The sequence below is a fragment of the Pundamilia nyererei genome, unplaced genomic scaffold (assembly GCF_000239375.1).
Source record: "Pundamilia nyererei isolate P.nyererei 1_Seehausen unplaced genomic scaffold, PunNye1.0 scaffold00512, whole genome shotgun sequence".
Taxonomy (NCBI): domain Eukaryota; kingdom Metazoa; phylum Chordata; class Actinopteri; order Cichliformes; family Cichlidae; genus Pundamilia; species Pundamilia nyererei.
In genome coordinates, this window is record NW_005187913.1 from 53,003 (window position 1) to 65,372 (window position 12,370).

At 49.9% G+C, this 12,370-nt stretch overlaps 2 protein-coding genes across 2 annotated transcripts; both read left to right on the forward strand.

Annotated features, from left to right (window-relative positions):
- The first annotated feature begins 388 nt into the window (after window positions 1-388).
- On the forward strand, window positions 389-6,295 carry cunh4orf54 (chromosome unknown C4orf54 homolog). Its single transcript, XM_005754138.1, has 2 exons — window positions 389-4,917; window positions 5,896-6,295. The coding sequence occupies exon 1, from the start codon at window positions 695-697 to the stop codon at window positions 4,895-4,897; it is 4,203 nt and encodes a 1,400-aa protein (XP_005754195.1). The 5' UTR covers window positions 389-694; the 3' UTR covers window positions 4,898-4,917; window positions 5,896-6,295.
- Window positions 6,296-7,342: 1,047 nt separating this feature from the next.
- trmt10a (tRNA methyltransferase 10A) lies at window positions 7,343-11,183 on the forward strand. The gene is made up of 7 exons (XM_005754139.2): window positions 7,343-7,689; window positions 8,603-8,765; window positions 8,837-8,908; window positions 9,568-9,642; window positions 10,222-10,371; window positions 10,446-10,551; window positions 10,718-11,183. The coding sequence occupies exons 1-7, from the start codon at window positions 7,505-7,507 to the stop codon at window positions 10,900-10,902; spliced, it is 936 nt and encodes a 311-aa protein (XP_005754196.1). The 5' UTR covers window positions 7,343-7,504; the 3' UTR covers window positions 10,903-11,183.
- The last annotated feature ends 1,187 nt before the right edge of the window (window positions 11,184-12,370 follow it).

The window sequence follows — 12,370 nt, forward strand, 5'->3', positions numbered from 1 at the left end:
TGGAAAAATCAGAGAGTCAGTTCAACACAACGTGTCTCAAAAGGTGAAGCAGACACAAAGATATCAAAGAGCAACAGAAAAAGCAAAGTTCAGCGTCAGAGAGACTTTATTTAAATAACATATTCTTCATTTATCAATCCCAGAGGAAACTGAGTTGTCATAGTAACAAATATACATCAAACACTCATATATGAAGTGAGTGTAGAAACAGAGACACTGATAGATATGAAGATAAATGGGCATAAATATAAAAGGAGAACAGTGGCAGGGTGCAGTTTGTTAACAGGTAACCAAACCCAGTTACTGACAACTACCCGTCTGAGAGGCTTTTAAGACCTCAGTCAGAGCTGTAACCACAGAGCTTGAACATGAAGTTCAAAGCAGGTTTGACCTCGACTGTCATTAGAAATACAGCTTTGTGGCTGCATTGGTTCACAGACTGAGAACCAGACAGTGGTTAATGTCTCTGCTCCTTTTTAGCCTACATGCTTCAGCCTACATGTGGCGATGAGCTGGAATGTCTGGAGCGCTTTGGTGACATCGGAGTCTGTCTGTCTGTCAGACTCAGACTATCTCTGCCTAAAGGACGACGAAATCTTGTCCGACTCCATCTCTTGCATCTCCTGTCAGACACCAAATGTGAGCTCAGATTTGCGACTTGAGCTTCGCTGAGAAAAGCTGTGTGGAATTATCGATGACACGTCACCAGGTGAGTGATCTGCCCCCAAACCCCACAGAAGACGGTCCCGAGGAGCACGATGAAAGGAAATACGTCGAGTTGGACTCAGTGGATGTGAAAACAGACGGACGCGTTTGTGAGACAAACCAAATGTCTGTGATTGTATCCGACAGCGGAGCTGGAGCTCCGTGCGCAACGGGACGCAAACCCGAGGGCGACACTAAGACAGAGAATGGCACAGTTGGGAAACATGGAGATGGTGTTAAGCACCATCACGCTGACCCGTCACCGCCACCGATTCCTTTTTGTGCAAACGCAAAGTCGGAGCGTTTCCACGAGCAGCACGAGGTGTCCAACACGGAAAGCAGCGCAAGCCTGCAGCCGGACGTGGATTTGCGCGCTAGTGATAATTATCTCGGGGAGACAAGTGAGCAGGATGATTATGAAGTGGACGATGGTATAAGTTTGGTGCTTTCAGATGACTGCAGTCCGTGCGCCACGGAGGACGAATCCCATTATATTACCACGCACGAGATCCAGCTCTCTGAACTTTCTGACCACGAGGAGGACTACGAACTCGGAGTGGGCTCTTCCACGAGCTGGGACGTTGAAGAAGACAACCGGGTTTACTCATTTGCCGATTACGCTTCTTTTGATGCCGGGGGCGCGGCGGGCGAGAGGGGGCACGGCCGCCAGCCTGGCTCTCAGGGCGCAGCAGCAACAGTCAGCACTCTGCTGGAAAGTGATCCGCGCGAAGCGGCCAAACTCACCAGCTCAGATGAGAGTGTGTCAAAGCCCGAGCAGCAACGCTGCAGTGGCAACAGTGGCGGACAGATTCACCTGTCAATCAGAACCACCTCTCGAGCTATAAATGACCCCAGCAACATCCAAGAACAGGAAAAGATTCTCTATCATGCCAGGCGCTCCGGAGATGTGAGTCGCTATGTGTTTAGGGGAGTTGATGGGAAGGCAGAGACCTTGTGTGACACCGCGAAGTGTTTGGTGGCAGCGCCCGGGCGCGTACACTTTGGCGGCAAATTAAGGGGGAAAGAAGTCCCCGAATATTCAAGCGGCACGTCCAGTGCTGTCAGCGAGCTGGACGACGCTGACAAGGAGGTGCGCACTCTGACAGCCAGAGCCTTCAAGAGCCTGGCGTATCCTTACTTTGATGCCATTCATTTCAGCACCTCCAGCGAGTCCTCTGCATCAGAGCATGCCGTGGGGATAAACAGGTGGTCCACGTTTGTGGACCTGAAATATGGTAACATGAATGTGGACCAAAGTCTTGTTTCTCATCAAAGCTCAGCGGCCTCGTTTCAAATCGCCAAGAGCATAGACAAAAGGGGTTATAAGGGCATCATCAAAGCGCCCGCCAGCGAGACATTACCTCCCCACAGCGCAGCGTCATCTACAAAGAAAATAGAGCTGATGGGGAAATTTGGTCAGGGCCACAGTGGCGTCATAAGGCTGACAGAGACGCTGAATTTTCGTTGCAACGTTAAATCGGGAATTCCTGCGGGAGAACCACGCACTAACTTTGCAGGATCACGTTCCACGGATGAAGTTACCAACGCAAGCCAGAGCAGGGGGGGCAGCAAGCCGCCCTCTAAAACCATGGAAGACACGCACAAGAAGGCCGTGGTTGCTTCGAGTCTCATCAAAAATGTCATTTCTAAGAAAATGCAGTTCGAGCAGGAGCGCAAGATGGAGAGAGGCGAAATAAGCGAGCCGCAGCAAACGCCCTCTCCCAGCTTTCTGCGCCAGGAAAGCGACGACGTCAGAGCGAAGCACAACTCCAAGCTTCCCGACAGCAGCTCGGACTACAGCATAATGCGCGTGAATGAGTTAGGGGACATAGCGGATGCCAAGAGCGACTCTCGGAAGCAACAAACTGGAGTTGATACTAAAAAAGGCGCAGTGGACTCATCCAGAAGCACGCTGCATCGCAGCCAAAATAGCGCGTTCAGATGCTGGAAGGATGACGAGCTAGAATTTCAAAAGGATCCTGAAAACGATCAAACACTAGAGGACACGCTGGCCGAGGGGAGTCTGTACTCGGCGGGCAGCAGCAAACTGAAGAAAATGGCTCATTTATTTGTGCCAAATATCCAAATGCTGCCGAACGAAGGCGAAGCCACGCAGCAGAGCAGGAATTATTCTACGTGTGGACACGGACGTGGAGCCAAAGTACGCTCTGTCGCAGACTCTGCGAAAACATCCAAATCTCCAGAACTTCAAATTAACTTGAGGCGCGTCAAAGACGATAGCACCGAGCCGTGCGCCGTCTCCAAACTGCGCGCTCCTAATTTAGGCTGCAACATCATCCGAACAGATCACGCCAAATCCCACGCGCTCGCTACAGCTTTGAAGGGTGACTTTTCAGATAAAGTTCCACATTTCATGGTCCGAGACATTCGAGACAATAAGGGGAAGCTGCAGACTCCCATTTACCAAGTGAGAGACGTGCGTAAGCTGGTTAAAAGTTCGTATCACTTCGTTTCTTTGGATAACGAGAATAAACCCCACAGCGCCTCCGCTGACAGACATCCAGAGCAAAACAAGCAAGTGCCCAATCAAAGCTTCAATACTGTGTCGCCTATAGTGATCAAGTGCCAGTCTGTGAACACGAGCAGTAACGGAAAACAATGTGGAAACCTTCACGGGGCTAAACAGGAGTCACCTGACGTGGACAGATCGTCTCCAGAGGGCGTCAAAAACGCATCAAGGGCAACAGGGAGCGCATCTCTAGGCCCCTCAAATAATGCCTCGCAGGGAAACACCGACCGAAGTGAAAGCAGAATATCTACAAGGAGGCAAGAAAAAGTATCGGACATCACTGATAAAAAGCCCGAGTCACAGGTGCCAAACCAGGCGGCTCTGCAAAAACTGCAGGCTGCTGTGAAAACCATGGAGCAGCTCTATGTATTTGAAAAGAACGAGTGGAAGAGGAAGAACGAGGCTCGGCCGCTGACAGACAGCCACCTGCTTTCACTGATAGCATGTGAGGAGCATCCAGGACACGGAGAGGAGACTGCATGGACGCCCAGCACAGACAAGTCTGCCAGAAGAAACTCCCAGTCCAACACAGACAAGCCCCCAGCAGGACGAGCAGGTGACAGCCTGCTGAAGCAGGAGCAGAAAGACCCACTCAAACCCCGCCCCACATCAGTGGGCTGTGATGACAGGCCTAAGTCAGTGCAAGCCCCCAGCAGTGTCAAGGCCTCCAGAACTTCAAAGACATCCCAACCGAACACCGTCACACAAACACCTTTCAGCACCAAAACCTTCGTCCCCAAACCGCCCGCATCCTTCAGCATCTGTGAGAGACGGTCAGCTGGGAACGAAGACGCCGACGTGAGGGAGGCCGACGGGTTTGCACACGAGTTTTCAACTGACAGTGAGAACTACCTCGCTATCCCAGTCAAGTCTCAGCCCAGCAAAGGCAAACAGCCGCCTGATAAAGCGTCCGTCTACACGTTCACCCGGTCACATCCAGCCACACCTTCAGGACACCTGGAACCTGGGCTCAGAGGGCACGAGGAGCACACAGCTAGTTACTCACCAGAGATCCCCTCAGCTACTATCTACCACTCTCTGCCACTCGGGATGCCCGCCAATCAGCCACAGGTCTACTGCTTCTCTCCAGCAATCACCCCGGCTCCCACCCTGGACCCGTTCCAGGCCACCCAGAGGAAAATGCTGCTGGATCCCAGCACTGGCAACTACTACCTGGTAGACACACCAGTGCAGCCTGCCACCAAGCGTCTCTTTGATCCAGAAACAGGTCAATATGTGGATGTGCCTTTGCCACAGCCTCCCATGACACCTGTGCCCATGCCCATCTCACCTTTAGCCCTCAGTTCTGGCATTTACGGCCACACGTACATGATCTACCCGGGTCTCGTGCCGACGCCGTCAGTGATACCTGCCAGGGCGCTGCTACAGTCGCAGATGTCGGTGCAGGCAGAGGTGGACAGCAGCGATAAAAGCTCCTCGCAGCAGACCGAGGGCATGCACGTGGAGAGTCCTTTCTACATGTCCACCGGAAAGTCTTCCCAGGTAGCCTCAGGTGTTCAGCAGGCTGCTAACAGGCCACAGCAGGGCCTCTCTAGCATCAAGCAGCCTGTCATCAGCATCAGCTCCCAGCAGGGGCCCCGGATCATCGCCCCCCCCTCATTTGACGGGACGACTATGAGCTTCATGGTGGAGCACCGATGAACGGCAGGTCGTCTGGACAGGTGAGTATCTGACTGCTTCCCTTTTACCGAAGCATGTCTGAGGGCGCAGTGGAGAGTTTTACATAACTAATCTCAGAGGAAACACTTATTTATAGGATACACTGAAATATAATGTAGCCTAAAAGCTGCAAACTGCAAACTATGGAGACATAAAGTCAGTGAAATGATCCGTGCAGTAGTTCTGAAAACATGGTGACAACAAAAGGAGGAGACAGAGGCTCGCAGCACATCACATGTAGTTATTGCAGCTGATTTTATGGATGAGTTATCAAACATGTTTCTGCACATCGTGACCCACACTGTTGTCACCTGTCCGTGCTCGCAGAACAACGAGGGCGTCTCATTGCCAGCCTGAGGAAAAGAAAATAAGAATAAAAACTATAAATCAGAAAACAATATGGGGACTGTTTCATGAATGTTTGCATTTCCTAAAAATGAGTTTTGGCTTTTCCACCACACGTTTCACTTAATGCATGAAGTCAGTGATCTAACAGGATGCTGTGCATCATATCGAACAGAAGAAGAAGAGATGTGGAGTGACTGTAAAGCCTGCAGCTAACTAACACTGACAGATATCCTGTAAGATGCGATATCACAGCAGAGATGTGGTTGGATCAGCTGTGTGTGTGCAGCCAGAGTGAAAGGTCAGGCAGGCATTCGTGTGAGGATGGAAAAGCTTCAGCTGCTGCTGGGTATCAGCAGCCGGGCTGGCACATCCTGCAGGCTCAGGCTCTTTTTATAGGAGCAGCAGGGTGAGGTTCACGTGGCTCTGACGGCTGAGCGGTACAGTGAGGGGACATTTGGAGTTCCCCTCCAGGGTCTGACCCACATACTGGAGCGCTCACTAACGTTTTTAACGTAAACAGATAGTGTGCGGTGGAAAGGCACTCGCTGTTCTACAGAATAGGAGGAAAGCTGCGCGACAAATGTACAAACCTGTTGACGTGTGCTGACGTGTGTTTCTTTGTGTCCCCACAGGGCCGAGCTGTAAGCTGGACGGTGTGGACACACTCACACAGGAGCTGAATGAGCCGAATCATGTGTAGAAACCAAACTGTGAGGTTGTGAAATCGATGAATAGTTACTCTTGTCCAGCTGTTACACTTCCTGAACTTTGCAGATGTGCGTGACATGAAGTTATGAGACGTTATGTTCAAACTGAGGTTGCTGTTTGTGGTTGCACGTTGGAGTTTGTGCAGTGGGTCTGCTGGACAGTCCGTTTTCTTCTGTTGGAAACATGACAGGTTACAGAGCTGGAGCTTTTCTGCTGACTGTTTTACTGTCACGTGTTTAGTGTCCTGTTACAGATATACAGCAGAAGCATCAAACATACGTTTCTACCCAAGCTGATAATATTTTATACTTTTGTACCTGACTCTCAGCTTTGCTGCTGCACTGTTATCAGAAAAAGAGTCGAACAGTTTCCTCTCGTGCCTCACAAACACGACATCTGTGTTTGTGTATTTGTGGAGGATGAACCACCTCTGAGTTCATTCAGTCTTAAGAGTGGACACTGTTTCTTAGAGCTCCATGGTCCCACTGCTACAGTGTCGCTGTCTTCTCCTGGGGATTCGATCAGATTTGGTTCGTGTCATGTTTCTGGTTGTGCATGATTTGTCTTTCTTTTTTTTAACTTTTGCATAAAGTAGGAAATGTTTTCTATAAGTGTGAAAGCGTTTTTGCACAGCAGGGTCTCTGCTGCCTCAGAGCAGAGTCTCTGCTGCCTCAGAGCAGAGTCTCTGCTGCGCACAGTAAATGTTGAAGGTAGATGAAGGACAGACGGGAGCGTGGGAATAAAGAGGACCTGTGGATGAAACGATAAATGTGCAAAAACAACCAGGATGACTGTAGCTGTTTGCACAGCTGCAGTGTCAGGTTCACTTTTACTGTGAAAACTGAATAAACAGGAAAACTCTGACTGACTCAGTTTATAACAACTAACAGTGTCACAGTTATGTTTCACATGTTTAAATGCTATGTTTGCAAAGATAAGATGTTTACGTTGATTAGTGGATGCTAAAGGGGAAAGCGAGACGTGGAATAATTAAAGACATGAAAACTATTACAAATACTAAAGTTTCTAAAGCTTCCTTGTTGTTACAGGACATAACTGTAGAATAATGTTCCCGTCCTGAGAGCGGAGGACATTTATGGATGTGCAGTAAAATCAGATTAATGAGTCTGGTTTTACTGCCTTCAGAGAGACAAACAACACGTTTAGGAATAAAAAAATAAAAGTACAAATTGTGATCAGATGCTGTTACTGATGAAAGCAGCGATGTTTCCATGAAACCAGAGTGAAAGTAAATGCATCTGTGTCGGTTTTATGCTTTAAAGGAAGCTTGAACAGTCAAATCTGTGAATTCAATGAAATCTGCTTCACTTTGTTAGTACGACCGGTAGAGGGCAGCACTGCATCTTAACGCGAGCTTGTGACGCGCACAAAAAACGTCACAAATGCGCCCAAACAAAGCGTGGACTCGAGGTGAGCCGCTCGTTCGTCTGTTCGTCGGTGCCAGGCTAACTGACCCGTTTTAGCCCACATTATAAAGTCATTTAATGTGGGCTGCACGTCAGCAGCGCAGACATGACCACAGCGGTGTGTTCACAGACGGCTGACGACACCACGGGAGAGCCAGCTTCGGCGGAGGGAGACCAAAGCGAGAAGGCTGTGAGCAGTCCCGGAGACCCGGAAGACCCGGTTCTGTCCAAGAGGCAGAAGAAGAAACTGCTGAAGCAGCAGAAGTGGGAGGAAGAGCGCGAGCAGCGGAAGTAAGCTGTGGCGCGAAACACGCAGAGAACAGTCACGGTGGGAATCCATCCTACCCGTTGTTTCTACGCATGCGCACAACATGAAATTCAGTGGCGAGCCTACCTTTGTGAATATAAGCTACAAACATACTCTGACGGGTAAAATTAATTGCCAGAGCGTCCTACCTTTGTGAATGTGAGCTAGAAGCATCATTTTACAGTAAGAATTCAGTGGCACGTCATCTTACCTTTGTTAATAACACCTAGACACATACTCTGACAGGTGAAATTACGTGCCAAACCATGCTACCTTTGTGAATGTCACCTACAAGCACACTTTAACGGGTAAAACGAAGTGGCAAACCGTCCTGGCTTTATGAATGTGAGCTACAAGCACACTCTGATGGGCACAGTTAAGTGGCAAACTGTCATACCTACTTACATTTGTGCTGGAATTACTGTGTGACAGCAGAAATGTGCATAAACTACTTACAGCAGGACGTTTTGCCAGAACAACGGCCTCCACGGGCCTGCTGAGCTGTTACACTGATCCACTGTGAGATGAATGTGCATGCGCACAAACAGGCGTGAGCTTGAAAGCTCGTGCTGACCTTTGTCTCACACACCTCGCGTCCTTCAGTGTGTGAGACTGTCAAACAAAAGGTTGCTGCTGTAGGACACCTTTATGTCACATTTGATCCATCCTTCCTCCAGTCCAAATATCCTCCCCTCTAAATCAGTATAGTTAATAATGGCACCAATGATCCAGTAATGAATTAGTTATCAGGTAAAACACAGACTGGCTCAGTGAGCATCGGCTCTGACCCACTCTGTCCTGATGGGGAGGTTTGAGCTTCCCCCAGTGGACCCAGTGTTCAGTCCATGCAGACCACGCCCACACACGTGCTGAACATCATCCTCGCTTTCATGGCAGGCAGAGGCGAAAGGAGAGGAAGCAGCAGCGTCGCCTGCAGAGGCAGAATCACCAGGAGGGCGGGGAGGTCCAGAGCGCCCGCAAACGTGCGCGCAGAGAGGCCACGCCCAGCTCTCTGAGGCTGGTGGTGGACTGCAGCTTCGACAGCCTCATGCTGATTAAGGTAACCGGGTCAGAGGTGTAGGCGCTGCGACTGTGCTCCCAGAGTTCCCAACACACTGTCTGTTTCTTCAGGACGTGCGCAAACTTCACAAACAGATCCAGAGGTGCTACGCAGAGAACAGACGGGCCTCGCATCCAGTGCAGGTTGGTGCCGAGCACGTGACGATGATAACGATGATACTGTTTTTGTGATGACGTTCTCAGTTGCTCGGAGCAGCCCGTGGACTCGTGTGAAGGACACGAGCTTGTATCTGCACGTGAGGACCAACCCCCCACTGACCTGGCTTCAGTTTCACATGCACAGCATGAAGTTCACGGGTGGATCTGTGGTGTGTTTAGAGGGTGGTGAGATTCTGACACGTCTTTGAGCTGTCAGTGGTTACCTCCCTGTTTACCAACCACACGCTGTCCTAGCCTAGCTTATAAAATACTGTCCTAACTGTGCAGAGCTGAAAATACTTAGTGCAGAAACTTTACTTAATAGCAATAAGAGCACAGACGACACTGAGGACGCTGCAGCCACGTGGCGTCAGGTAGCACATGTGCTCATGTTTACACACTAACAACTCTTCCTGGTCAAGACTTTGACCACAGCTGAGCCAACATCTGGATGTGGATGTCGCTGCGACATGCTTTGCATCCTCTGGATGAGCTTCATGATGAGATGCTGAGCACTTGTTGGTCTTCATCCCAAACCGTCTCCACTGGCTTTGGGTCGAATATAAAATAAGAAGAGTAACAGGCAGTAATAACAGTTTTTCATGTGGCGTCAAACATCTTCTAACTTCTTCTCATGTGTCCAGTTTTACCTGACAAGCCTAGGAGGACAGCTGAGACAGAGCATGGACGAGAAGGACAAAGGCTGGGTGAACTGGAAGGTGAGCAGGTCCAACAGAGGTCTGGAACTTTACAGCGTTATGTCTGATTTCCAGTTTAAGTTCATGAAACGGTGGCGTCACCTGTAGTTCACACCCACAGGATGCTCAGGAGTCAGCGTCTGCCCTCACCACTTTATATCAGCTCCATCTGCACACGATTAACATGAGGCCTTCAGAGCAGGGAGCTCCAGGCCTCGAGGGGCCTGCAGGTTTTAGATCTCACCCTGGGTCAGCACGCCTGACTCACATGAGTTCATTTCTCATGCTGAGGAGGTCATTTACACCTGCAGGACACTCGAGGCTGGAGTTGGACCCCTCTGACTAACATTTAAACTTGACATGAGATGGAGGGCGGTGACGATGCGTGGATTTTATTCTAGATACCAAAACTCATGACCCAGGAAACATGAATTTGAAACGTTAGAATAAACATGAAGTAATACAAATTACAGTCCAGAATAAAAAGCTTGATGATTGGGTCCATGAGCCGCTCCGAGCTGACGATGACCACGCTGAAGATGCTGTGTTCAATGCCAGCAGTTTGTCACATTGATTGGTTGGATGCTGTGTGCTGTGCAGGACATACACATTAAAACGGAGCACTACACTGAGGTCGTGTCCCAGGAGCAGCTGGTCTACCTCACCTCCGACTCTCCCAACGTGCTGACGGAGCTGGATCCACAGAGGGCGTACGTCATCGGAGGCCTGGTGGACCACAACCACCACAAGGTGTGCTCGGCTCCAGACCCGCTGTAGCGTGTGGGCGTGGCTGCGCTGGCTAACCTGTCGGGCTTTGTTTGCAGGGACTCACCTTTGAAAGGGCCACAGAGCTGGGCATTAGCCACGCCCAGCTTCCTCTGAGCAGCTTCGTCAAGATGAACAGTCGGAAGGTTCTGGCTGTTAACCACGGTAAGGAGTGGGAGTGGCTTCATCCCCTGCTCTTACTCAAGTTTAATGTGCAGATATTTAAAGGATCATGTTTCCTGTATTGTGGCTCCTCCCTGGCTTTAGCCCGCGGAGCGGGGAGGAGCCTCAGCTGCTGCCTCTGTGGTCTGAACGGCGCTCTCTCCTGCAGTGTTCGAGATCATCCTGGCGTACCTGGAGAAAGGCAGCTGGCAGGAAGCCTTCTTCACAGTCCTGCCTCAGAGGAAGGGGGTGGTAGCAGTCGGCCGGGACGCCACAGAGCCTCCGAAAAAAGACGACGAGACGGACTCTGACTCTGACCCAGAAACTACAGCGCAGACGGAGCAGCGAGCTTAGCGTTGGCGCCGAGCGGACAATGCGTTTGTTTTTTTACGAGATGGTTTAAAGAAATTTCTGTTTGTTGAAAGTTTGAAGTATTTATTGAAAAGATTTCTCAGTTAATGTTCGAGACGTGGGCAGTGCAGCTGTTTGCTGTTGCAGCTGACAGATGCCACAGGTCCCCTCTGTACAGCCATCGATGATGATGATGCTTCAGTCTTCTACTGTTGGAGGACAAAGCACAGAAATGAATGTGAGCAACAAATAGATGAAGACTTCCATTAAACAGGTCAAAGAGAGTTTGTTTTATTTTGTAACAAGCAGAAGGTCGATGCATTTACATGATACGTGTTCAGGAGCTTCCCAAAGGTAACAGCTGTGATATGTTGAGTATAAATGTTAGTCTGGGTTGTAGGAAGTAAGCCTGGAAGCTGCAGTATCCATGGTAACGAGTAAATGTGACCCCAACCCAGAGGGGGGCGATGACCTCACCACAGACGCTCTAAGGAGCAGCAGACTGCAGCGCGTGAGAAGCTGCTGAGGGTTCAGACCAACCTTCTGTGGCGCTGCAGCAACACGATGCTGTGATAAGTGTTTGCACTGCTGTGCACGGAGGAACAGCTGGGCCTCACCACTGACACGAGCACATTAGTTTTAATGACGTCCATGGTAGGAAGTAGGATCCCGCACAGTCTGCATCAGGGCTGTTTATCACGCCATCGATCTCTGCAGCCCGAGCTTCACATGAACGCCGACGCTGCAGTCTGTTCCAGCCTGCAGGTCCAAACGAATAGAAACACAGATGTTCTGGGTCAGTTTGGTCCTCTTTGCTGTAACGTGTTCGGTGCGTCTCAGCACACACTGGCAGCTTTGTTCAACCGTTTCTTTCACTCGGTCAAAGGCAGCAGGTGGCAGGAAGAGCTAATCACGTCTCTGTGCAGAGCCTGTTCCAGCCTGTACACGTCCTCTCCCACCTGGGGTCACTGCTGTGTGATCACTTTTCCTGGTAAAACATTTTTGCTGTCGTTTGAAATCGACTGAAAACAAAAGCAGTGACTTATTTACAGTTACGGACACAAACAGTCTAAAGATGGAGAACGTGTCAGAGCGATTCCCCGTGTGTGTGAAACTGATGTTTCTGTGCACGTGTTGCTGCAGGACATCACAAGAAAAGGTGATCTGACAGGAAGTCCCGAGACAGTCTGTGTGCATGCCTCTCAGGCTGATGATCGGTTTTCTCATGGTTTCATTAATGGCTGCATGTCGTGGCTGCTGTGGTAAAGCTAGGAGGAGATGGGTTAGCAGGCAGAGGGTGCCACGGGACAGGCCTGACACATTCAGACCCGCAAGCAGCATCATTCTATGGGCAGAAGTCTGGGCCATCAGAAACTGGATTTGAATAAGTTCGATTTGAATTTGAATTCATGGCTTGAAAATGATCATCACTAAATTGAAATTGCATTTTATATTTTGAAAATTCAGCTCT

Coding starts and splice junctions, on each gene's coding strand:
- cunh4orf54 (XM_005754138.1), top strand. CDS start 695: ATGACACGTCACCAGGTGAGTGATCTGCCCCCAAACCCCACAGAAGAC.
- trmt10a (XM_005754139.2), top strand. CDS start 7,505: ATGACCACAGCGGTGTGTTCACAGACGGCTGACGACACCACGGGAGAG. Junction 7,690..8,602: donor GAAGAGCGCGAGCAGCGGAA/GTAAGCTGTGGC, acceptor CTTTCATGGCAG/GCAGAGGCGAAAGGAGAGGA. Junction 8,909..9,567: donor GGGCCTCGCATCCAGTGCAG/GTTGGTGCCGAG, acceptor TCATGTGTCCAG/TTTTACCTGACAAGCCTAGG.